This window comes from Miniopterus natalensis, chromosome 18, assembly GCF_054644295.1.
Source record: "Miniopterus natalensis isolate mMinNat1 chromosome 18, mMinNat1.hap1, whole genome shotgun sequence".
NCBI classification, from domain to species: Eukaryota; Metazoa; Chordata; class Mammalia; order Chiroptera; family Miniopteridae; genus Miniopterus; species Miniopterus natalensis.
In genome coordinates this window covers 37,427,943-37,453,684 of record NC_142098.1, presented here as the reverse complement: position 1 = coordinate 37,453,684, position 25,742 = coordinate 37,427,943, and the positions used below count along the sequence as shown (strand labels likewise).

General features: G+C 54.3%; 2 protein-coding genes across 2 annotated transcripts; both read left to right on the top strand.

Annotated features, from left to right (window-relative positions):
* Nucleotides 1–450: 450 nt before the first annotated feature.
* LOC107526790 (neutral amino acid transporter B(0)-like) lies at nt 451–11,224 on the top strand. Its single transcript, XM_087826790.1, has 8 exons — nt 451–1,298; nt 3,597–3,639; nt 4,060–4,107; nt 4,974–5,140; nt 6,664–6,897; nt 7,660–7,854; nt 7,996–8,127; nt 8,635–11,224. The coding sequence occupies exons 1-8, from the start codon at nt 736–738 to the stop codon at nt 8,867–8,869; spliced, it is 1,617 nt and encodes a 538-aa protein (XP_087682916.1). The 5' UTR covers nt 451–735; the 3' UTR covers nt 8,870–11,224.
* Nucleotides 11,225–13,971: 2,747 nt separating this feature from the next.
* Nucleotides 13,972–24,744, top strand: SLC1A5 (solute carrier family 1 member 5). The gene is made up of 8 exons (XM_087826789.1): nt 13,972–15,095; nt 17,395–17,437; nt 17,858–17,905; nt 18,771–18,937; nt 20,471–20,704; nt 21,467–21,661; nt 21,803–21,934; nt 23,689–24,744. Exons 1-8 carry the CDS (start codon nt 14,533–14,535, stop codon nt 23,921–23,923), a joined length of 1,617 nt encoding a protein of 538 aa, XP_087682915.1. The 5' UTR covers nt 13,972–14,532; the 3' UTR covers nt 23,924–24,744.
* The last annotated feature ends 998 nt before the right edge of the window (nt 24,745–25,742 follow it).

Here is a 25,742-nt window from a genome sequence, read left to right as displayed (position 1 = left end):
CTGCGCTTTCCCCGGGCGCGGGCCCCCCGGAGCCCACGGCTGGATCCCGAACCTGTCGCCCCGCCTCCTGGGGGAACTCCCGTCCCGCCGCAGCCAATCGGCGCCCTCGGCTCGCTGGGGCTGAGTCAGCCTCCGGGAGGAACCTGATCCCCGCAGTTTCCCCCTGGCAGCTTCAGAGCAACGTGGCGCGCCACCGAGGGCTCCACTGGGCCCACAGCCGTTTTCTCCAGGGACCCCGGACCGCCGCCGGCCGCATCCAGTGGCTGGACTTCCCCCCTCGGACGCAAGCCCCGGGTTCCCTTCTTCCCGGAGCTCTGTTTCCAGACCCCAGACTCAGGGTCCCGAGCCCCCCGTTTCAGGGCCCGGGACTCCAGGTCCCCGCCTCCTGGATCCCGGCGTCGGGGATCTGCGCCACCAGGACCTCGCCTCGTGAAGACCTCCACCTCCGCCGCGCAGGTGCCGCCAGCCTTCCGGAGCCAAGGCCCCCAGGTCCCAGCCCGAGCAACTCCTGTATTCCCACTCCCAGGGCCAAGAGGCGCGGGGGCTCCCGGATCTCAGACACCCCATCTTCCCAGAGCCAGGAACTTGGGCGCTGTGAACTCACAGTCCAAGGAACCCTCAGAGTTCCAGCTCCCACGTGTGACTCAACCCTGCGTTCTAAGGACGTCGGTGTCCTAGGAAGGAGCCCCAAGCCCTCCCAGCTTCCTGCCGCTAAGGAACCCCGGGGCGATCATCATGGTGGCCAATCCGCCTGAGGGACACCCCACAAAGCTGAAGGGGGAGCCCACCGCGAACGGTGTGCCAGCGTCGGTCCCCATAGAGAACCCAGCTGCTGCACGACGCGGCTGCTGCAGATCCCGGGACCAGGTGCTCCGCTGCCTGCGCGCCAACCTGCTGGTGCTGCTGACGGTGGTGGCCGTGGTGGCGGGCGTGGCGGTGGGGCTCGGGGTGTCGAAGGCGGGCGGCGCGGTCGCGCTGGGCCCCTCGCGCCTGGCGGCCTTCGCCTTCCCTGGGGAGCTGCTGCTTCGCCTGCTGCGGATGATCATCTTGCCGCTGGTGGTGTGCAGCCTGATCGGCGGCGCCGCCAGCCTGGATCCCAAAGCGCTCGGCCGCCTGGGCGCCTGGGCGCTGCTCTTTTTCCTGGTCACCACGCTGATAGCGTCCGCTGTCGGCGTGAGCTTGGCGCTGGCGCTGCAGCCCGGCGCCGTCCTGGCCACCAACTCCTCTGCAGGAGACACCGACTCTGCGGGAAAAGCCCCCAGCAAGGACGTGCTGGATTCCTTCCTGGATCTTGTGAGGTCAGACCCCACGAGCCCGCGGAGGGGGGCGGACTTCAGCCACGTGGGGAGGGCGGTGGTGTCAGGGGTGGCTGGGGTGGCCACGTGGAGGGGAAGGGTGTGTGGAACTCGGGGTTGTCCAGAGCAGGGACATCCCCAGGGGCCTCAGGAAAACTCTAGGGAATGGGGGGTGGGGGGGAAGCTCTGGTCCTTCAAGGGTCAGGGTACAGAGGGTGACTCCTGGGAAAGGAGACTTATAAACGTGGGGGACTGGGGATATAGGAGGACCCCACATAAGGGTGATAAGAAAGGAAGTCTTACAGGGAAAGGGGAAAGTAATGCTGGGGGTCTTGGGGGACATAAGAGGAGCTCTCCTGTCAGGGGAGGGGATCCTGAGGGTTTACAAGGGGATCTTTGGGTGGCCAAGGGCTCCAGGATGGGGCTTCTGGATAAAGGTTTGAGTCCAGGGTCTGGATAAAAGATGTGAGACCCAAGGAGCCCATGGAGGACCTGAGGAGATCAGAATGACCCCCACCAGACCCTCTTCCTAGTCCCAGTGCTTCCCATGCCATGTGTCACCCAGACAGCCAGGTTCTTTTTGGCCGCCCTTCCCTACCCAGTTCAGCTGGGCCCTGGTGGCTTCCCCAGTATATGTCCCTGGTAAGTCTTGCCACCTCCACCACTTTCCATTCCATTTCCTCCCTCTGTGCTCTCCACCCCCAGGCTGCCTAGAAGGGGGCCTGTTAGAAAGGGGGCAGATTGTTTTCCTTCTGGCCTCTTGCTTCCTGCAGTCCCCCTCCCCCCTTGTCTCCACCCACTAGAATGGCTCTCCCCCCTTTTAAGGAGGACAGACTGCTGGATCCCCATGGCCTTGCCTTTGGGGCCTGCTGATTTGGGGTCTGCAGGTTGGTTGGGGACTTCCTGGAAGTGGTGGAGGGGAATGATGAGTCACGGAACCGGGTTCCCCAGCCTCTTGGGGCCTCAGTTCAGCCTGAGAAGGGAAACTCACCCAGAAGTTGCAGTGGGTGGGCACCTCATGGCTGGGAGAGATTAGCTGGGCCCTGGCCCAGCCCTGGTTGGCCTGGCTGAGGACCAGCTTACTTACAGATGGACACACCCACTCTTTATGTGGACAGGCATCCCCCATGTGCCAAAAGAAAATTCACCCACCCTTGGCACATAGTTACTCCCAGACTCAGCTGAAGTATCTGGAGCCGCACAACTTTCTAACCAACTGACACACAGCTGGACGCAGGCACATAGACACTCGGCCGCGGCTGTGAGGTCGCACACTGACAAATGGGCTTGCACCATCACACTCCCATACCCACTGGGGACTGACGTCCTTTCAGCACAGACATACATACTCAGGCCTACATGGCCACTCAACTGTCCCGCCTATCTGAACACTAACCCGCACCCCAGCCACATATCAGCACTTGACAAACCAAATACAGACCCACAGCAACAGCTGTACACTCACGTCACGGGGAGGAGGAAGACGTCAGAGTGCCCAGGGTCAGGGCTGCCAGCTGGCCGGTTCAAATCCCAGCTCTGCCACTGCCTAGCCAGGCAAGTTGCTTCAAGTTTCTGTGCTTCCGCTTCCTTTTCTGTAAAACGGGATAATAGTGCTCATCCCTGAGGGCTCTTGTGGGCTGACTGACATACAGCCCTTCCTCCAGTGCCTGTAGCCACTTTGCTATTTTCATCTCGCCCCGAGACTCTAGCCTGTCGTCGGACTCACACACACTCAGTGGGTTTCAGGCACACTGCTGCACACCCAGTCACACCTGGACACTATCACAAAAGTGGCCTTGTGAACAGAGGCACATTCATGGCACACACAGCCATGTCTCATCTCCCTCTCTCCCCGCCTCTTCCCCACACCCAGATCTGACCTGGCAGCCAGCGCCTAGGCCCAGCCTGCCCCTCTCTCAGACGCAGTGGCTGATGCAAGATGTCCAGGATGTTAGTTTGCTTCCTGGGGTGGAGATGAGGCCCCATGTGACCCTGCCCCAGCCTGCCTTGGGAGGCCAGCATTCCTCACCCTCAATGGCAATCCTTTCAATCCTTTGGGGCTATGACAACAGCCTACTGGGGCCCTAGGAAACCAGCTCAGCCTTGAGAAGCCCCGAAAACGCGTGCAGGCCAGGGTCAGCTCTGCCTGACCTAACCGAGCTGAGGAACCGGTGGGGCCATATGTGGGTACAAATGGGCCTCCAAAGGTCCCCCAACCCTAAGGGGCCAATCCAGTCCCACAGACACCCCTGACCCCCCCCGTGGGATCTAATAACCTCGCCCCCATGTCTATCTCTGCAGAAATATCTTCCCCTCCAACCTGGTGTCTGCGGCCTTCCGCTCAGTGAGTCCTCCGGTATCCCCAGGGGTGGGGGGCAGGCAGGGAGGAAGCCAGCCAGTTGCAGGCCCCTGGTGCTTGATTGTGGTGGTACCTGCCCACATACTTACCGGGAATATTGCAGGGTTCTTGGGTGACCTCTGAAACGCATCCACACCCCTCATCCACAAATGAGAATATGGATTCTCAGCCCCCACTGGGTCCTAATTCTAGCTGTGTGATGCTGGGCAAGTACCTTTACTTCTCTGAACCTCGGCTTCTGCCTCTGGAAACAGGCATGAAGAGTCCTATCAGTGGGTTGCTGGTGGCATGAAATGAGATCATGTGTAAAGGGATGTTTAGGGCAGGCTTTGAGCATTGGAGGTGCCAGTATGGGGTGGGGGACCTCGATGACTATTGACAGCCTCTTTCCAACCCCCCTTGCAGTACGCTACCTCCTATAAAGAGAAAGATCTCAATGGAACCAAGGTGAAGGTGAGAGCGGGAGAAGGGTGGGGAGACCCCTCCTTCCCCCATTATTGTTCCCGCCCCAGCCTTTGTTTACTCCCTGGGTCTTGTAACATTTGGTGTGCAATTTGTTTCCAACTCTGTGCAGCCCCTCCCCAATTTCTGTCTTTCTGCCTTTCTGGAATCTCCATTTTGACCCGTCTTCTCCCTCCCCACTGCCCACCGTGGTCCAGGCTCCTCTTTTCCCCACACCCCATCTTGGCCTGGCCTCCTCCCTGCTCTGCCCCAGGCCCGGCAGCCTCAGTGGTCTTTCCAAAGCACAAAGCTGACCCTGCCTCTCCACTGCTCAGAGTCCCGTGGCGCTCCCTGGTGTCCCCAGAAGAAAAAGAAAGCCCAGGCTCCTCGCCACAGTTCACGGGACCCTTCAAGGTCCAACCCCTGCCCCCCTCGCCACTGTCCCCCCGTCTTATCTCATGAGTCTGCCGGCTCGCTGCACTCCAGACCCAGTGGATTTCTTTCTGCTCTTTGAATGCCCAAGTTGCTCTCATTTCTAGCCTGTTGCAAATTATTTCCTCTCTCTAGAACCTTCTGCCACCCCTCTTTACCTGGTTCACTCTTCCTGTTCTCCAGGTCTCAGCCCCTTCCTCCAGGAAGCCCTACCTGATTACCCATACCCCTGACTTCCCACACTCCCCCAGGTTCTCCACTTTCAACCCTGCCCACTCTGGGTGGTCCCTGGCCATAGGTCTATTTCCTGTGGCCTTGTACCATGAGCCTTGGGAGGAAGGGACCCGAATTGGTGGGTCCCAGCACTGGCTAGGACAGGCCCTCAGTGACTTTGCCAGTTGACTGAGCATCTCTGCCTCCCATCTCCATCTGTTCCTTGCCCAAAGGTGCCTGTGGGGGATGAGGTGGAGGGTATGAACATCCTGGGCCTGGTGGTGTTTGCCATCACCTTTGGCGTGTGCCTGCGGAAGCTGGGGTCTGAGGGAGAGCTGCTCATCCGCTTCTTCAATTCCTTCAACGACGCCACCATGGTGCTGGTCTCCTGGATCATGTGGTAGGTGGTGGGAGAGGGGACTCGGGGTGTAAGGTGGGAAGATCCTCTGGGCACTTCTTAGAGCCAGATGCCCTGGATTCAAATCCAGCATCAACCATTCCATGGCTGTGTGACTTTGGGCAAGTGACTTACCCTCTCTGTGCCTCAATTTCCTCATCTATAAAATAAGGACAGTGCTGTAGCCCATGAAAGCTTAGACTGCTACTGGCACCTTGATTTTACTGGGAGGTGACAAAAAGACAGCCAAGCTATAGCCACAGCTTGGCTAACACATCTCAGTTGTAGAGATTTAAAGGTAATCAAATGTCTGCCTCTGGATCAGTGATCTAAAATTGCACCTGCTTTCTAGAGATATCATGAAGATGAAACAAGTGACTGGATATAGGTAAAGAAATCACTTAGAAAGTGCCTTAAAAGCGTGGCACTTACCGAGCATGACTTAATATGAGCTACAACTATTACCATTATGAGCTTTGTTAAATGACCTTAGTGAATGAGAAAAAACATATGCACAGGCCTCTGGCTTCCATACTTGTCCCCTCCCCAGTCTCACACTGACTCTCAGGCCCCACCCTGGATCTAGAAAGTCAGAAATGGGGAGGGGGTAGGGTTGCAGCATCTTTAATACATCCTACACCCCCACCCACCGATTCCAGTGCAGCTGACATCTCACCTAAGGAAGCTGCTGTGCAGGAATCAAGCGCCTTTTGACTAATAAAAGCACTTTGCTGGAAAGGCTGGTGATGTGTGGGCAAGAGCAGTCTCTGCAGCTGGGTGGCCTGGGCTCCCATCCTGGCACGGCCACTTCCCTGCTGTGCCCTACCCAACTTACTTATCCATCTGTGCCTCAATTTCCCTACCTGGAAAATGGGGTTGTGCGGACCAGGCACAAAAATTAATACGTGTGAAGTGCCTGGGACATGGCTGACCTATAGCAGGCTTACAGAAAACAATGTTAGCTAATATTTATCAAGTGCTTGACTTGTATAATTTGTTGGCACATCCCACTGGCCAGAACATGGGTATTTGGCCAAACCCAGGCACACAGGTGGCTGTAAGAGACTCGAAATAGGAGCTCCCTTGAGGTGAAGATTCAGTCACGCTCAGGGGCTTAGCACATCGCAAATGCTTCACTCCTCGGAGCTGAGTCTTGGTCTTTTTATTTTTCATGACGTGGTGGGAGATTATATCAGTTTAAGTCATACTAGCTGCTATAACAGGAACCCAGGAAACATAAACGACTCACACATGGTGCATGTTTCTTTCTCGGTCAAGTGTTAAGTCCTGACAAATGTGGTTGGTGACCCCGCTCCAAGTGGCGATGGCAGCACCCAGGCTCCTTTTACCTCCCAGCTACACTGTGTCCAAGGGGACAGAGGAGGCGGGCAGGAGAGGTGCTGGGTTTGCACACGCTGCTCGGGGCGCCACCTGACTTGCAGGGAGGCTGTGGGCAGGTGTGTGGGCACAGTGCCTGGGCCTGGGGCGCGTGGTCAGAGGCTGCCATCTGTCTCCTGGCTCGTTAGGTATGCCCCCGTGGGCATCCTGTTCCTGGTGGCCAGCAAGATCGTGGAGATGGAGGACGTGGGCATGCTCTTCAGCAGCCTGGGCAAATACGTCCTGTGCTGCGTGCTGGGCCACCTGATCCACGGGCTCCTGGTGCTGCCCCTCATCTACTTCGTCTTCACCCGGAAGAACCCCTACCGCTTCCTGTGGGGCATCACGGCAGCGCTGGCCACCGCCTTCGGGACCTCCTCCAGGTGTGACCTCGGGGCGGACCAGGGCGAGATTTTGAAGCTAAGGGACCTGGAGCAGGCATCACAAGTCTGAAGGCCCGTGTACCCTGTTTGGGGACACTGGGCCTGGGTGCATGGTCCCTCCTTTCCTAAGTTTCTCACAGGGTCTTGGACCTAACCCCCACTCCCCAGGCCCCCCTAAAATAAGGAAACTACTGCTTTAGAGATTTCTTCCTCCCTTCCTGAGAACCCCTCTCCCCGCCAAGGCCCAGCCCTGGGGGACTCTAGTGCTGGATCCAACCTCTGGGAGCTCTTTCCGCCTTCTCTTGGGTAATTCACCCATCTCTGCTGACCCTGTCCCATGAGAACGGGACCATCCATATGGTGGCTCCCCCAAGAGAGTTAATAATTCTTAGCTGAGGTCTATTATTGGTGGAGATAGCAGGAGGTGGGGTCAGTGAGCTCTGAGACATTACAGAATTTAGGTATGAAATGTTGTGTGTATTTTGAGTAGCAGGGTGTCCAGGACGCCTACATGTTGGAATGACTGTAGTCTGTGGGATCCCTAGTACCTTGTGGCCCTGGAATGAGAAAGGCAAGGTGGCTGGAAAGGCTGTGGGTGGGGCCCGGGGGTGGGGGTGGGGGTGGTAGCTGGTAGGTGGGTGCCTAGACTTGGGCCAGGGAGGAGGGGCCATGTGAGCAGAGTGGTGTGGGTGCGGCTTGGTGGGTGGTGGGCCAGGCCTGGGGACCCTGTGGGAGCTCACTCAGAGGTGTGGTCCCTGGCAGCTCTGCCACTTTACCGATGATGATGAAGTGTGTGGAGGAGAAGAATGGCGTCTCCAAGCATATCTGCCGCTTCATCCTGCCCATCGGTGCCACTGTCAACATGGATGGTGCCGCACTCTTCCAGTGTGTGGCCGCTGTGTTCATTGCACAGATCAACCAGCAACCCTTGGATTTCGTGCAGATCATCACCATCCTGTGAGTGCTGGGTGACTGTGGCTGGGACCCCTGAGCCAGCTGACCCCTCCCCTGAGAATGGACACGGGCTGGGAGAGCAGGGCTCTCGTGGTAGCTTCTCCTACAAGGTGACGCCTCCCTGACCTTCCCTCTCCTCCCCAGGATCACGGCCACAGCGTCAAGTGTGGGAGCTGCTGGCATCCCTGCTGGAGGTGTCCTCACTCTGGCCATCATCCTGGAGGCAATCAACCTACCAGTTGACATCTCCTTGATCCTGGCTGTGGACTGGCTAGTGTGAGTGTGGGTTTGGGGCTTCAGGGGGGTCAGGGGTACTCCCGGGAAAGGGGATGAGCAAGAGGGTCATTGAGAGCCTTTGGGCCAAAGAGGAGGGAAGACAGGAGTTCTAGAGGCAAGGGGGTGGGACCATGAGCATTCGAGTCAAAGGGAAGGGAGGGATCTTGGGGCTTCTAAGAAGAACCCCAGAAACGTAGTGTGGGTAATAGGGTGGACTCTTAGGTCAGGCTGCTGTGTTCAAATCCCAGCATTACCATTGCTAGCTAGTATGAACTTGGGACACTTTGGCACTCCAGGGGACAGGGGGCAGGGGCTTTGAGGTTCTAGGAGGTAGGGATGCTTGGCATCCTGAGGGGATGGGGGGATGACCTGCGTCCAGGTTTGTAGAATAGGGTTCTGTGTAGGATGGTGTGTGGGGACTTCATGATTCCAGGGAGAGACTGGGGAGAGAGCCCGGCCTTGAACGCCCCCCTTGCACTCACTTTCCCGTCACTCCTCCCCCTTCAGGGACCGGTCCTGTACAGTCATCAACGTGGAAGGTGACGCCTTTGGAGCGGGACTCCTCCAACATTACGTGGATCAGACAAAGGCTCAGAGCCCAGTGCCCGAGTTGATCCAGGTGAAGACTGAGACAGCTGTGGCTCCCATGCCAGTCCCCATCGAGGAGGGGAACCCCCTCCTCAAACACTACCCAAGACCTGCTGAGGATGCTGACACCTTTGAGCAGGAATCGGTCATGTAAGCCCCAGGAGGGACCTTCCCTGCTCTGATGGGGCACTTTGGACATTGGAATCACAAGATGGATAAACGGACATACCAGGGCTCTGGGGGCCCTGCCCATACACTCTGGGGAGCCAGGGTCCCCAGCCTCCCTCCTTAACCCCAGATCTGAGAGGCCTTGCTGCTGGGATATATGTGTATGTGGGTGTGAATGTCTCCCCAAATCTCCCTGGTTCTCAACTCCTGCCCCCACCCAAGGTTAGGAAACAGCAAGATGGAGAAGCAGAGTCCTCCACGCCTCCTCCTGGAAGCCTGCCTGGCCTGCCCATCTCAGGGTACAGGGCACCACGTGGGATTCTGCCCTCTCTGATAGGATGTTCCGATGTGTGCTGGCTATTTTGCTGGTTATTTTGGTGGCTTTAGGTGTGTGTGTCTGTGTGTGTGTATATGTGCGGGTGCTCTGACTCCACGGTACATCCCACCCTGTTCCAGGAATTCTGGGGATAGGGAGACACAGGATAAATTGGACTTCATGAAAATGTCTGCCCATCAACACCGTGGCCGACTACCATGAGATGCCATGCACACCTACTGGGATAGCAACAAGCCAAAATGCTACCATGTGAAGACCAGGATGTGGGGCAACTGGACAGAGCCCACGCTTTTCTGGTGGCAATGCAGCATGGTCCAATGACTTTCAAAAATGGCTAGGTAGTCTTTTTAAAAATTTTTATTTATTTTTGCCCGGCCGGGCGTGGCTCAGCGGTTGAGCGTCGCCCTAGGATCCAGGTGATCGGGGTTCGATTTCCTGTCAGGGCACATGCCCGGGTTGCGGGCTCGATCCCCAGTGGGGGGCATGCAGGAGGCAGCCGATCATTGACTCTGTCATCATTGATGTTTCTATCTCTCTCTCCCTCTCCTTTCCTCTCTGAAATCAATAAGGATATATTTTTTAAAAATTTTATTTATTTTTTATTTTTAGAGAGGAACAGAGAGAGATGAAGTGATGACTTGTTCCACTTATTTATGCATTCATTGGCTGATTTTTCTTTTTTTAGCCCTCACCTGAGGATATTTTTTTCCATTTCCATTGCTTTTTCCGAGAGTGGAAGGGAAACATCCATGTGAGAGACACATCGATTGGCTGCCTCCCACACGCGTCCCAGCTGGGGCCGAGCTACAACCAAGGACGTGCCCTTGACTGGAATCCAACCCTGGACCCTTCAGTCCACCTGCCGACGCTCTAACCATGGAGCCAAACCGACCAGGGCTCATTGGTTGATTCTTAGTTGTGCTCTGACTAAGGGATCGAACCCACAACCTTAGCCTATTGGAAGGACCCTCTAACCTACTGAGCTAAGGCAATATTAGCCTTAGGTAATGGTCAGGGCGGCTAAGGCAATATTACCAAATTAAAATATACATTTACCATACAGCTCTGGAGCCCCACTCCTAAGAGAAATGAAAACCTCACACAAAACCAGCACACAAATATTTACAGCTGCTGTCTTCATAATTGCCAAAATTCAGAAGGAAGTCACCTAGATAACCTGTAGAATTATCAGTCATGAGACTGAAGGCTACTTGGCAAAAAAAGCAAGTATTGATATACAGTTGACGCTTGAACAATATGGGTTTGAACTGCATGAAGATCCACTTATACATGGATTTTTTCAATAAATAGCTGTACTGTTTTGATGTGTTGGGAGTCTGTGGATGTGGAGGGCCAACTGTATGCATTGATCTACATCACATGTATAGGGGACTTGAGCATCCGTGGATTTGAATATTCAGGGGGGTCCTGGAACCAGTGTACCACGGATACTGAGGGACAACTTAAGTTTGGGGGAGTCAAAAGTTTGACTGTATGGGGCGTTGGGGCCCCTAATCCCCATGTTGTTCAAGGGTCAACTGTACTCAACTTGGATGCATCTCACAGATAGTATTTTGAGTGAAAGAAGCCAGAAACAGTACATACTATATAGTTCCATTTATATGAAGGCCTAGGACAGGCTAGAGAAATCAGAACAGTAGTGGCCTAGCAGGTGCTCATGGCCTGGGAGAGGGCACAAGGGAACCTATGATACAGCCAATGTTCTATGTCTTGATATGGGTGATGTTTACACAGATATAAACACGTGGAAAAATTAGTTAACCTGTACACTTAGATGTGTGCATTTTACCCTATGTGTATTATCTTCCAGTTAAAAATGTACACGTCACAGTAAGAAATTTGCTTTCCACCAGCACCTACATAAGAATGCAGGTATCCCTCGATACCTGAACTCTCACTGCGAATAGTCCCAACAAGGGCTTGCTCTTTCTTTTAACCTCAAATTTGCTATTTAAATAAAAAACTATTTTAAGTTTGCAAGCATTTTAAGTCCTGTGTGAGTCTGGGATGTGGTCGACACCAGTCGCAGCTCACCTGTTCTAACAGGATCCTGTCTTGTGAGTTACTGGAGTGTGTTACACATTTCCTTTCCTCTTGTAAATCCTCACCCTAGAATATTTCTCCCCTTGATATTTTAAAGAGAGTAGAAGGGAAAAGGAGAGACAGAGAAAGAGACACATCAATTGGTGGCCTCCCGACCCAGGGGTCCGTGCCCTTGACCAGCATCAAACCATGACTCTTCAGTCCAGTGGCTCACTCTCTAACCACTGACGCTCAAACTAGCTAGGGCCCTGACCAGGATTGAACTCCGGAACTTTTGGTGCCTGGGGTAACGTCCAACCAACTGAGTCACACCAGCCAGGGCTCATTTCCTGCTTGGAGTCCCAGGCCTTTGTTCCCCCCATTGATGAAATCTAAATCTGCGTAGCTTTGGCTGAGTGGGAAGAAAGTCGGTTGAAATCAGTTGGTATGTTTTCCTCTCCAAGTGTGGCGAGGGCAGAGGGTGGGACACTCCTGGCCAATCCTGGACCAAGCCCTCAAACCTTCCCTTCTTGGCCTGGACCCACCCCACACTCCCCGAGGTTCTGGGATTCTGGGGTCCCTGAGTCCTGGAGCCCCCTCCCTTATCTTGCCTCCTGTCTGGCACCCCTGTGCTGGGAGTGGGTGGGCAGTGACTGAGCTAAGCTTGCCCTCCCACGTTGCCCAACTGGCCTGAACCATTTCTGCATACCCCAGGGGCCCCGATTATCAGCAGGGCTGCCAGAAGGTTCCTGTCCTCAGCCTGGCCACCTGCTGCAGCAGCACCTGAAACCCAGCTGCTGGGTCCCACCTGGAGCCTCTCAGGCTCCCTGTGCCCTTGGCCCCTGGGGTCTGAACACTTCTGGGGGAAGCCCGGGCCTGTGCTTCTGTCTGAAAGACACACGGAAGGGCCTTTCACACTTGCCATAGGTACAATGTTGACCGCAAAAGGCTATGGCTTAAAATACAGGAGAGAGTGGTTTGCCAGGCACCAACCAAAATGCTTTATGCACATGAACTTGGTTCATGCCTCCATGATCTGTGAGACAGATGCTACTACTATACCCATTTCACAGCCGAGCCAACTGAGGTGGGGGAATTGAGTGACTTGGGCCCTGACTGGGTAGCTCAGTTGGTTAGAGTGTCATCCTGATGCGCCTAGGTTGCAGGTTTGATCCCCAGTCAGGGCACATACAAGAATCAACCATTAAATGCATAAATAGTGGAGCAACAAATCAATGTCTGTCTCTAAAAAAAAAAAAAATTAGTGATTTGCCTGAGGTCATACAACTGCTCAGCAGTGAGATGCAGTGCCCATGCCAAACTGCAAAGCTAAGGAAGCCGCTGCTTTCCTTCCTGAAAGAGGCCACTTTTAGCACTTTCTACAAATTCTTTTTTTTTTTTTTATCCTCACCTGAGTATATTTTTTCCATTGGTTTACAGAGCTTGGAAGGAACAAGGAAAGAGACAGAAACAATGTGAGACAGACAGAATCAATGTGAGAGAGACACATCGATATTTATTTATTTTAAAATGTATTCTTATTGATTTCAGAGAGAGGAAGGGAGAGGGAGAGAGAAACATCAATGACGAGTCATTGATCGGCTGCCTCGAACCGTCACCTCCTGCTGAGCCAGGCCACAAATTCTTTCAGAGATAGTCAGTGCATTTTTTGGGTTTGATTGTTAATCCTCACCCCAGGGTATTTTTTTAAATTGATTTTATTTTTTAGAGGGGAGGGGAGGGAGGAGGTGGTAACAAAGGGGGGGGGGGCAGAGGGGTATGTGTCCTTGACCAGAATTGAACTAGAGACAAAGTTCCCCACCTGTCTCAAGTCTATGTGACATCTCTCAGCGTTCCGTTTTGTGAATGTGGTTTGTTGAATGACTAAAGGAATGTATTACTGAATTGACAGATGCCTGTTGAAGAGTTTAGACTTTATCCTGAGGGATGCCACTGAGGCCACTAAGAGGGTGGGGTGACTAGGTTAGGTCTGTGCTTGGAAACCTAGACTGTTTTCAACTTTGTGGCTTTGTATATACTGTTCCCTTTGTCTGGAATTCTCTTTCCCTAGGATTGGTCCAACCCCTTCCTACCCCAACTATGATGTCTCCTCCTCCAGGAAGCCCTACCTAAACCCCAAGCGGGGTCAAGCACCCCTTCTGGGCTGCCCCATCCCACACTCTGCGTCATGGGATGGGTCTCTCTGCCCCTCAGGACTGCGATTCCCCCGACGACAGGGTTGTAATTACCTTGGTCACTGCTGGATCCCTGGTACCGCCCATCGTAGGGCCCAACAGGAAATGGCTCTGCTTCGGGAGGAGCCAAGTGTAGGAGTAGCTGTTGTGTCCCCTAGGGATTGAGGGCACAGACTGGGGTCAGAGACGCCTGAGTTCAAATCCCCTGCCCGGATGATGGGGTTTGGGCCACATGAGCCTCGTTACCTGTATGCGCATCCAGTTTCGTCAACAGGGAGCTGGCTTCTCCAGGATGAGCGGGGATGAAGGCCCGGCGGCGCTTCTGCCTCAGGGCTTCGTACCTGCGCTTTCCCGGGGCGCGGGCCCCCCCGGAGCCCTCGGCTGGATCCCCAGCTTGTCGCTCCGCCTCCTGGGCGAACTCGCCGCCCCGCAGCCAATCCGCGCCCTCGGCTGGCTCGCGGCCGAGTCACCCCCGCGGAGGAGGCTAATCCCGGCAGGGTCGCGGGGACGGTTCAGAGCCCCGCCCGCGCCGGGGAGGGTTCGTCTGGCCCGGCGGCCGTTTTCTCCTGGGACCCGGACCGCCGCCTGCCTCTCCCAATGGCCCGGACTTCCCCTCTTGGACGCAAGCGCCGGGTTCCCTTCTTCCCGGAGCTCCGTTTCCGACTCCGGGACGCAGGCCTCAGAGCCCCCCTTTTCAGGGCCCGGGCACTCCAGGTCCCCGCCTCCTGGATCCCGGCGTCGGGGATCTGCGCCACCAGGACCTCGCCTCGTGAAGACCACCACCTCGGCCGCGCAGGTGCCGCCAGCCTTCCGGAGCCAAGGCCCCCAGGTCCCAGCCTGAGCAACTCCTGTATTCCCACTCCCACGGCCAAGAGGCGCGGGGGCTCCCGGATCTCAGACACCCCATCTTCCCAGAGCCAGGAACTTGGGCGCTGTGAACTCACACTCCAAGGAACCCTCAGAGTTCCAGCTCCCACGTGTGACTCAACCCTGCGTTCTAAGGACTTCGGTGTCTAGGAAAGAGCCCCAAGCCCTCCCAGCTTCCTGCCGCTGAGGAACCCCGGGGCGTTCATCATGATGGCCAATCCGCCTGAGGGACACCCCACAAAGCTGAAGGGGGAGCCCACCGCGAGCGGTGTGCCAGCGCCGGTCCCCATAGAGGACCCAGCTGCTGCACGACGCGGCTGCTGCAGATCCCGGGACCAGGTGCTCCGCTGCCTGCGCGCCAACCTGCTGGTGCTGCTGACGGTGGTGGCCGTGGTGGCGGGCGTGGCGGTGGGGCTCGGGGTGTCGAAGGCGGGCGGCGCGGTCGCGCTGGGCCCCTCGCGCCTGGCGGCCTTCGCCTTCCCTGGGGAGCTGCTGCTTCGCCTGCTGCGGATGATCATCTTGCCGCTGGTGGTGTGCAGCCTGATCGGCGGCGCCGCCAGCCTGGATCCCAAAGCGCTCGGCCGCCTGGGCGCCTGGGCGCTGCTCTTTTTCCTGGTCACCACGCTGATAGCGTCCGCTGTCGGCGTGAGCTTGGCGCTGGCGCTGCAGCCCGGCGCCGTCCTGGCCACCAACTCCTCTGCAGGAGACACCGACTCTGCGGGAAAAGCCCCCAGCAAGGACGTGCTGGATTCCTTCCTGGATCTTGTGAGGTCAGACCCCACGAGCCCGCGGAGGGGGGCGGACTTCAGCCACGTGGGGAGGGCGGTGGTGTCAGGGATGGCTGGGGTGGCCACGCGGAGGGGAAGGGTGTGTGGAACTCGGGGTTGTCCAGAGCAGGGACATCCCCAGGGGCCTCAGGAAAACTCTAGGGAATGGGGGGTGGGGGGGAAGCTCTGGTCCTTCAAGGGTCAGGGTACAGAGGGTGACTCCTGGGAAAGGAGACTTATAAACGTGGGGGACTGGGGATATAGGAGGACCCCACATAAGGGTGATAAGAAAGGAAGTCTTACAGGGAAAGGGGAAAGTAATGCTGGGGGTCTTGGGGGACATAAGAGGAGCTCTCCTGTCAGGGGAGGGGATCCTGAGGGTTTACAAGGGGATCTTTGGGTGGCCAAGGGCTCCAGGATGGGGCTTCTGGATAAAGGTTTGAGTCCAGGGTCTGGATAAAAGATGTGAGACCCAAGGAGCCCATGGAGGACCTGAGGAGATCAGAATGACCCCCACCAGACCCTCTTCCTAGTCCCAGTGCTTCCCATGCCATGTGTCACCCAGACAGCCAGGTTCTTTTTGGCCGCCCTTCCCTACCCAGTTCAGCTGGGCCCTGGTGGCTTCCCCAGTATATGTCCCTGGTAAGTCCTGCCACCTCCACCACTTTCCATTCCATTTCCTCCCTCTGTGCTCCCCACCCCCAGGCTGCCTAGAAGGGGGCCAGTTAGAAAGGGGGCAGATTGTTTTCCTTCTGGCCTCTTGCTTCCTGAAGTCCCCCTCCCCCCTTGCTCCTACCAGCCAGAATGGCTCTCCCTCCCTTTAAGGAGGACAGACTGCTGGATCCCCATGGCCTTGCCTTTGGGGCCTGCTGATTTGGGGTCTGCAGGTTGGTTGGGGACTTCCTGGAAGTGGTGGAAGGGAATGATGAATCACGGAACCGGGTTCCCCAGCCTCTTGGGGCCTCAGTTCAGCCTGAGAAGGGAAACTCACTCAGAAGTTGCAGTGGGTGGGCACCTCATGGCTGGGAGAGATTAGCTGGGCCCTGGCCCAGCCCTGGTTGGCCTGGCTGAGGACCAGCTTACTTACAGATGGACACACCCACTCTTTATGTGGACAGGCATCCCCCATGTGCCAAAAGAAAATTCACCCACCCTTGGCACATAGTTACTCCCAGACTCAGCTGAAGTATCTGGAGCCGCACAACTTTCTAACCAACTGACACACAGCTGGACGAAGGCACATAGACACTCGGCCGCGGCTGTGAGGTCGCACACTGACAAATGGGCTTGCACCATCACACTCCCATACCCACTGGGGACTGACGTCCTTTCAGCACAGACATACATACTCAGGCCTACATGGCCACTCAACTGTCCCGCCTATCTGAACACTAACCCGCACCCCAGCCACATATCAGCACTTGACAAACCAAATACAGACCCACAGCAACAGCTGTACACTCACGTCACGGGGAGGAGGAAGACGTCAGAGTGCCCAGGGTCAGGGCTGCCAGCTGGCCGGTTCAAATCCCAGCTCTGCCACTGCCTAGCCAGGCAAGTTGCTTCAAGTTTCTGTGCTTCCGCTTCCTTTTCTGTAAAACGGGATAATAGTGCTCATCCCTGAGGGCTCTTGTGGGCTGACTGACATACAGCCCTTCCTCCAGTGCCTGTAGCCACTTTGCTATTTTCATCTCGCCCCGAGACTCTAGCCTGTCGTCGGACTCACACACACTCAGTGGGTTTCAGGCACACTGCTGCACACCCAGTCACACCTGGACACTATCACAAAAGTGGCCTTGTGAACAGAGGCACATTCATGGCACACACAGCCATGTCTCATCTCCCTCTCTCCCCGCCTCTTCCCCACACCCAGATCTGACCTGGCAGCCAGCGCCTAGGCCCAGCCTGCCCCTCTCTCAGACGCAGTGGCTGATGCAAGATGTCCAGGATGTTAGTTTGCTTCCTGGGGTGGAGATGAGGCCCCATGTGACCCTGCCCCAGCCTGCCTTGGGAGGCCAGCATTCCTCACCCTCAATGGCAATCCTTTCAATCCTTTGGGGCTATGACAACAGCCTACTGGGGCCCTAGGAAACCAGCTCAGCCTTGGGAAGCCCCGAAAACGCGTGCAGGCCAGGGTCAGCTCTGCCTGACCTAACCGAGCTGAGGAACCGGTGGGGCCATATGTGGGTACAAATGGGCCTCCAAAGGTCCCCCAACCCTAAGGGGCCAATCCAGTCCCACAGACACCCCTGACCCCCCCCCGTGGGATCTAATAACCTCGCCCCCATGTCTATCTCTGCAGAAATATCTTCCCCTCCAACCTGGTGTCTGCGGCCTTCCGCTCAGTGAGTCCTCCGGTATCCCCAGGGGTGGGGGGCAGGCAGGGAGGAAGCCAGCCAGTTGCAGGCCCCTGGTGCTTGATTGTGGTGGTACCTGCCCACATACTTACCGGGAATATTGCAGGGTTCTTGGGTGACCTCTGAAACGCATCCACACCCCTCATCCACAAATGAGAATATGGATTCTCAGCCCCCACTGGGTCCTAATTCTAGCTGTGTGATGCTGGGCAAGTACCTTTACTTCTCTGAACCTCGGCTTCTGCCTCTGGAAACAGGCATGAAGAGTCCTATCAGTGGGTTGCTGGTGGCATGAAATGAGATCATGTGTAAAGGGATGTTTAGGGCAGGCTTTGAGCATTGGAGGTGCCAGTATGGGGTGGGGGACCTCGATGACTATTGACAGCCTCTTTCCAACCCCCCTTGCAGTACGCTACCTCCTATAAAGAGAAAGATCTCAATGGAACCAAGGTGAAGGTGAGAGCGGGAGAAGGGTGGGGAGACCCCACCCTTTGGCCCATTATTGTTCCCGCCCCAGCCTTTGTTTACTCCCTGGGTCTTGTAACATTTGGTGTGCAATTTGTTTCCAACTCTGTGCAGCCCCTCCCCAATTTCTGTCTTTCTACCTTTCTGGAATCTCCATTTTGACCCGTCTTCTCCCTCCCCACTGCCCACCGTGGTCCAGGCTCCTCTTTTCCCCACACCCCATCTTGGCCTGGCCTCCCTGCTCTGCCCCAGGCCCGGCAGCCTCAGTGGTCTTTCCAAAGCACAAAGCTGACCCTGCCTCTCCACTGCTCAGAGTCCCGTGGTGCTCCCTGGTGTCCCCAGAAGAAAAAGAAAGCCCAGGCTCTTCGCCACAGTTCACGGGACCCTTCAAGGTCCAACCCCTGCCCCCCTCGCCACCGTCCCCCCGTCTTATCTCATGAGTCTGCCGGCTCGCTGCACTCCAGACCCAGTGGATTTCTTTCTGCTCTTTGAATGCCCAAGTTGCTCTCATTTCTAGCCTGTTGCAAATTATTTCCTCTCTCTAGAACCTTCTGCCACCCCTCTTTACCTGGTTCACTCTTCCTGTTCTCCAGGTCTCAGCCCCTTCCTCCAGGAAGCCCTACCAGATTACCCATACCCCTGACTTCCCACACTCCCCCAGGTTCTCCACTTTCAACCCTGCCCACTCTGGGTGGTCCCTGGCCATAGGTCTATTTCCTGTGGCCTTGTACCATGAGCCTTGGGAGGAAGGGACCCAAATTGGTGGGTCTCAGCACTGGCTAGGACAGGCCCTCAGTGACTTTGCCAGTTGACTGAGCATCTCTGCCTCCCATCTCCATATGTTCCTTGCCCAAAGGTGCCTGTGGGGAATGAGGTGGAGGGTATGAACATCCTGGGCCTGGTGGTGTTTGCCATCACCTTTGGCGTGTGCCTGCGGAAGCTGGGGTCTGAGGGAGAGCTGCTCATCCGCTTCTTCAATTCCTTCAACGACGCCACCATGGTGCTGGTCTCCTGGATCATGTGGTAGGTGGTGGGAGAGGGGACTCGGGGTGTAAGGTGGGAAGACCCTCTGGGCACTCTTAGAGCCGGATGCCCTGGATTCAAATCCAGCATCAACCATTCCATGGCTGTGTGACTTTGGGCAAGTGACTTACCCTCTCTGTGCCTCAATTTCCTCATCTATAAAATAAGGACAGTGCTGTAGCCCATGAAAGCTTAGACTGCTACTGGCACCTTGATTTTACTGGGAGGTGACAAAAAGACAGCCAAGCTATAGCCACAGCTTGGCTAACACATCTCAGTTGTAGAGATTTAAAGGTAATCAAATGTCTGCCTCTGGATCAGTGATCTAAAATTGCACCTGCTTTCTAGAGATATCATGAAGATGAAACAAGTGACTGGATATAGGTAAAGAAATCACTTAGAAAGTGCCTTAAAAGCGTGGCACTTACCGAGCATGACTTAATATGAGCTACAACTATTACCATTATGAGCTTTGTTAAATGACCTTAGTGAATGAGAAAAAACATATGCACAGGCCTCTGGCTTCCATACTTGTCCCCTCCCCAGTCTCACACTGACTCTCAGGCCCCACCCTGGATCTAGAAAGTCAGAAATGGGGAGGGGGTAGGGTTGCAGCATCTTTAATACATCCTACACCCCCACCCACCGATTCCAGTGCAGCTGACATCTCACCTAAGGAAGCTGCTGTGCAGGAATCAAGCGCCTTTTGACTAATAAAAGCACTTTGCTGGAAAGGCTGGTGATGTGTGGGCAAGAGCAGTCTCTGCAGCTGGGTGGCCTGGGCTCCCATCCCGGCACGGCCACTTCCCTGCTGTGCCCTACCCAACTTACTTATCCATCTGTGCCTCAATTTCCCTACCTGGAAAATGGGGTTGAGCGGACCAGGCACAAAAATTAATACGTGTGAAGTGCCTGGGACATGGCTGACCTATAGCAGGCTTATAGAAAACAATGTTAGCTAATATTTATCAAGTGCTTGACTTGTATAATTTGTTGGCACATCCCACTGGCCAGAACATGGGTATTTGGCCAAGCCCAGGCACACAGGTGGCTGTAAGAGACTCGAAATAGGAGCTCCCTTGAGGTGAAGATTCAGTCACGCTCAGGGGCTTAGCACATCGCAAATGCTTCACTCCTCGGAGCTGTTACCAACACCTGAGTCTTGGTCTTTTTATTTTTCATGACGTGGTGGGAGATTATATCAGTTTAAGTCATACTAGCTGCTGTAACAAAGGAACCCAGGAAACATAAACGACTCACACATGGTGCATGTTTCTTTCTCGGTCAAGTGTTAAGTCCAAATATGGTTGGTGACCCTGCTCCAAGTGGCGATGGCAGCACCCAGGCTCCTTTTACCTCCCAGCTACACTGTGTCCAAGGGGACAGAGGAGGCGGGCAGGAGAGGTGCTGGGTTTGCACACGCTGCTCGGGGCGCCACCTGACTTGCAGGGAGGCTGTGGGCAGGTGTGTGGGCACAGTGCCTGGGCCTGGGGCGCGTGGTCAGAGGCTGCCATCTGTCTCCTGGCTCGTTAGGTATGCCCCCGTGGGCATCCTGTTCCTGGTGGCCAGCAAGATCGTGGAGATGGAGGACGTGGGCATGCTCTTCAGCAGCCTGGGCAAATACGTCCTGTGCTGCGTGCTGGGCCACCTGATCCACGGGCTCCTGGTGCTGCCCCTCATCTACTTCGTCTTCACCCGGAAGAACCCCTACCGCTTCCTGTGGGGCATCACGGCAGCGCTGGCCACCGCCTTCGGGACCTCCTCCAGGTGTGACCTCGGGGCGGACCAGGGCGAGATTTTGAAGCTAAGGGACCTGGAGCAGGCATCACAAGTCTGAAGGCCCGTGTACCCTGTTTGGGGACACTGGGCCTGGGTGCATGGTCCCTCCTTTCCTAAGTTTCTCACAGGGTCTTGGACCTAACCCCCACTCCCCAGGCCCCCCTAAAATAAGGAAACTACTGCTTTAGAGATTTCTTCCTCCCTTCCTGAGAACCCCTCTCCCCGCCAAGGCCCAGCCCTGGGGGACTCTAGTGCTGGATCCAACCTCTGGGAGCTCTTTCCGCCTTCTCTTGGGTAATTCACCCATCTCTGCTGACCCTGTCCCATGAGAACGGGACCATCCATATGGTGGCTCCCCCAAGAGAGTTAATAATTCTTAGCTGAGGTCTATTATTGGTGGAGATAGCAGGAGGTGGGGTCAGTGAGCTCTGAGACATTACAGAATTTAGGTATGAAATGTTGTGTGTATTTTGAGTAGCAGGGTGTCCAGGACGCCTACAAGTTGGAATGACTGTAGTCTGTGGGATCCCTAGTACCTTGTGGCCCTGGAATGAGAAAGGCAAGGTGGCTGGAAAGGCTGTGGGTGGGGCCCGGGGGTGGGGGTGGGGGTGGTAGCTGGTAGGTGGGTGCCTAGACTTGGGCCAGGGAGGAGGGGCCATGTGAGCAGAGTGGTGTGGGTGCGGCTTGGTGGGTGGTGGGCCAGGCCTGGGGACCCTGTGGGAGCTCACTCAGAGGTGTGGTCCCTGGCAGCTCTGCCACTTTACCGACGATGATGAAGTGCGTGGAGGAGAAGAATGGCGTCTCCAAGCATATCTGCCGCTTCATCCTGCCCATCGGTGCCACTGTCAACATGGATGGTGCCGCACTCTTCCAGTGTGTGGCCGCTGTGTTCATTGCACAGATCAACCAGCAACCCTTGGATTTCGTGCAGATCATCACCATCCTGTGAGTGCTGGGTGACTGTGGCTGGGACCCCTGAGCCAGCTGAGCCCTCCCCTGAGAATGGACATGGGCTGGGAGAGCAGGGCTCTCGTGGTAGCTTCTCCTACAAGGTGACGCCTCCCTGACCTTCCCTCTCCTCCCCAGGATCACGGCCACAGCGTCCAGCGTGGGCACCGCAGGCATCCCTGCTGGAGGTGTCCTCACTCTGGCCATCATCCTGGAGGCAATCAACCTACCAGTTGACATCTCCTTGATCCTGGCTGTGGACTGGCTAGTGTGAGTGTGGGTTTGGGGCTTCAGGGGGGTCAGGGGTACTCCCGGGAAAGGGGATGAGCAAGAGGGTCATTGAGAGCCTTTGGGCCGAAGAGGAGGGAAGGCCGGAGTTCTAGAGGCAAGGGGGTGGGACCATGAGCATTCGAGTCAAAGGGAAGGGAGGGATCTTGGGGCTTCTAAGAACCACCCCAGAAACGTAGTGTGGGTAATAGGGTGGACTCTTAGGTCAGGCTACTGCTTGTGTTCAAAACTTAGGGCCACCATTGCTAGCTAGTATGAACTTGGGCAAGTGTTAAACTCCTCAGTTTCTCCCATCTGTGAAGTGGGGAGATGACATAATACATACAACTCCCTTGTAAGAGCCCCTAGTAAGTAGTAAATGCTGTATACATAATTGTTAGGTATCTCGATTAATCTACTAAGAGTATAAAAGATTGGAGCCCAGCTAGGGGTGGCTCAGCGGTTGAGCATCGACCTAGGATCCAGGAGATTGCAGTTTGATACCCGGTCAGGGCACATGCCCAGGTTGCGGGCTCAATCCCCAGTCGGGGGCGTACAGGAGGCAGCCGATCAGTGATGACTTTCTCATCACTGTTGTTTATCTCTCTCTCCCTTTCCCTTCCTCTCTCTAAAAATCAATAAAGATATTTAAAAAATTATAATAATAAAGTAAATAAGAGTATAAAAGATTGGAAACAGTTTGGTTTCAAGTTAAATATAGAATTGGCATATGTCTTAGCAATATCACTCCTAGGTATGTACCCAAGAGAATTGAAAATATGTCCATGAAAACTTGTACAGAAATGTTCATAGTATATTATTCTATTAATCACTAGTCATAATAGCAAACAGGTAGAAACAACCTAAATGTCCATCAACTGATGAACAGATACAGAAAATATCACCTATCCATACAATGCACCATGGAGCCAAGCCCTCGCACCCACATGTTACCACGCGGGTGACGTTGAAAACATGCGCTGAGCGAGAAGTCAGACACAGAGGACCACATCATCTATGACTCCATTTCTATGATGTGTCCAGGACAGGCAAACATATATAAAGCAGATTGGTGGTTGCCTAGGGCTGGGGGATGGGAGCAAATGGGGGATAGCTGCTTAGTGGGTGTGGGGGTTTCCTTTTGGAGTGATAAAAATATTATGGAATTAAATAGTGGTGATGTTTACACAATTCTGAATATACTAAAAACCACTGGGTTGTACACTTTTAAAGGGTGAATTTTATGGTATGTGAATTGTAGGTCCATTTCCTAAAATGCCACACACACACACACACACAGAACATAAAGAGGAAAGAAGGTCTTTGGGATTCTAAGAAGGAGAAAGGCCTGAGGGAGAACACCGCATTTAAGGGCTGGAGGCTCTTCTGGGGCCCCAAGAAAAGGAGGGGGTGACTTCGAGCTTCCAGAAGGAGCAAGTCTTGTGTTTTATTGGAAGAAGGGTCATTGGGGCCCAAAGATGATGGAGCAGGAGATCTCTGGGATTCAAAAGCAGAGGAAGTACAATGGGACACTTTGGCACTCCAGGGGACAGGGGGCAGGGGCTTTGAGGTTCTAGGAGGTAGGGATGCTTGGCATCCTGAGGGGATGGGGGGATGACCTGCGTCCAGGTTTGTAGAATAGGGTTCTGTGTAGGATGGTGTGTGGGGACTTCATGATTCCAGGGAGAGAGGGTGGAGAGAGCCCGGCCTTGAACGCCCCCCTTGCACTCACTTCGCCGTCACTCCTCCCCCTTCAGGGACCGGTCCTGTACAGTCATCAACGTGGAAGGTGACGCCTTTGGGGCGGGACTCCTCCAACATTATGTGGATCAGACAAAGGCTCAGAGCCCCGTGCCCAGGTTGATCCAGGTGAAGACTGAGACAGCTGTGGCTCCCATGCCAGTCCCCATCGAGGAGGGGAACCCCCTCCTCAAACACTACCCAAGACCTGCTGAGGATGCTGACACCTTTGAGCAGGAATCGGTCATGTAAGCCCCAGGAGGGACCTTCCCTGCTCTGATGGGGCACTTTGGACATTGGAATCACAAGATGGATAAATGGACATACCAGGGCTCTGGGGGCCCTGCCCATACACTCTGGGGAGCCAGGGTCCCCAGCCTCCCTCCTTAACCCCAGATCTGAGAGGCCTTGCTGCTGGGATATATGTGTATGTGGGTGTGAATGTCTCCCCAAATCTCCCTGGTTCTCAACTCCTGCCCCCACCCAAGGTTAGGAAACAGCAAGATGGAGAAGTAGAGTCCTCCACGCCTCCTCCTGGAAGCCTGCCTGGCCTGCCCATCTCAGGGCACAGGGCACCACGTGGGATTCTGCCCTCTCTGATAGGATGTTCCGACGTGTGCTGGCTCCTTTGCTAATTGTTTTGGTGGCTGTAGCTGTGTGTGTCTGTGTGTACATGTGGGTGCTGTGACTCCACCTTACGTCCCACCTTGTCTGGGGAATTCTGGGTATGAGGAGACTGAGGACAAACACTGCTGTCACTCCAGAGGACATTTTTTTAGCAATTAAATTGTCAAGTATATCTAATCAGTTGTTTTTAATAATTTGACTAAAAGCACTAGCCACACAAAAAACAGGATAAATTAGACTTCATGAAAATGTCCATCAACACCATGGCAACTACCACGAAATGCCACACATGCCTACCAGGATGGCAACAAAAACAACACCATGTGCTGATGGGGATGTGGGGCAACTGGACAGAGCCCATGCTTTTCTGGTGGCAGCGCAGCATGGTCCAGTGACTTTGGAAAATGGCTAGGCAGTCTTCTTTAAATTTGTATTTATTTTTTATTTTTAGAGAGAGGAAGGGAGAGAGATCAATCAATTTGTTGTTCCACTTATTTATGCATTCACTGGTTGATTCTTTTTTGTGCCCTGACTATGAGATCGAACCCACAACCGTGGCCTATCAGGAAGATGCTCTAACCAACTGAGCTACCTTGTCAGGTAGCAATCTTATCAAATTAAAATAGACACTTATGCCCTGGCCAGTTTGGCTCAGTGGTTAGAGCATCGGCCTGTGGACTGAAGGGTCCTGGGTTTGATTTCGACCAAGGGCATGTACCTCGGTTTCAGGCTGGATTCCTGGCCCTGGTCAGGGCATGTGCAGGAGGCAACCAATCTATGTGTGTCTCTCACATCGATGTTTCTCTCTCCCTTCCACTCTCTAAAAAGCAATGAAAAAATATCCTTGGGTGAGGACTATATATATGTGTGTGTGTGTATGTGTGTGTGTAATATATATAATATATTATATATTATATGTATTATATGTATTATACATATATATTATATGTATTATACATATATATTATGTGTTATAAATATATATAAATATATATAAGTATATATTTATATATACATACACATATATATACAGTATATATATACTACATATATATATATTTTTTACCATACAGCTCAGGAGCCCCACTCTTAAAAAATTCCCCAAGAAAAATGAAAACTTCACACAAAACCAGTACACAAATATTTATAGCTGCTGTCCTCATAATTGCCAAAATTCAGAAGGAAGTCACTTGGATAAAGTAATACAATTCTCATTCATGTGGTTGAAGGCTCCTTGGCAAAAAAGCAAGTATTGATATACAGTTGATGCTTGAACAATATGGGTTTGAACTGCATGAAGATCCACTGATACATGGATTTTTTTTCAATAAATAGCTGTAGTTTTGATGTGTTGGGAGTCTGTGGATGTGGAGGGCCAACTGTATGCATTGATCTACATCACATGTATAGGGGACTTGAGCATCCGTGGGTTTGAATATTCAGG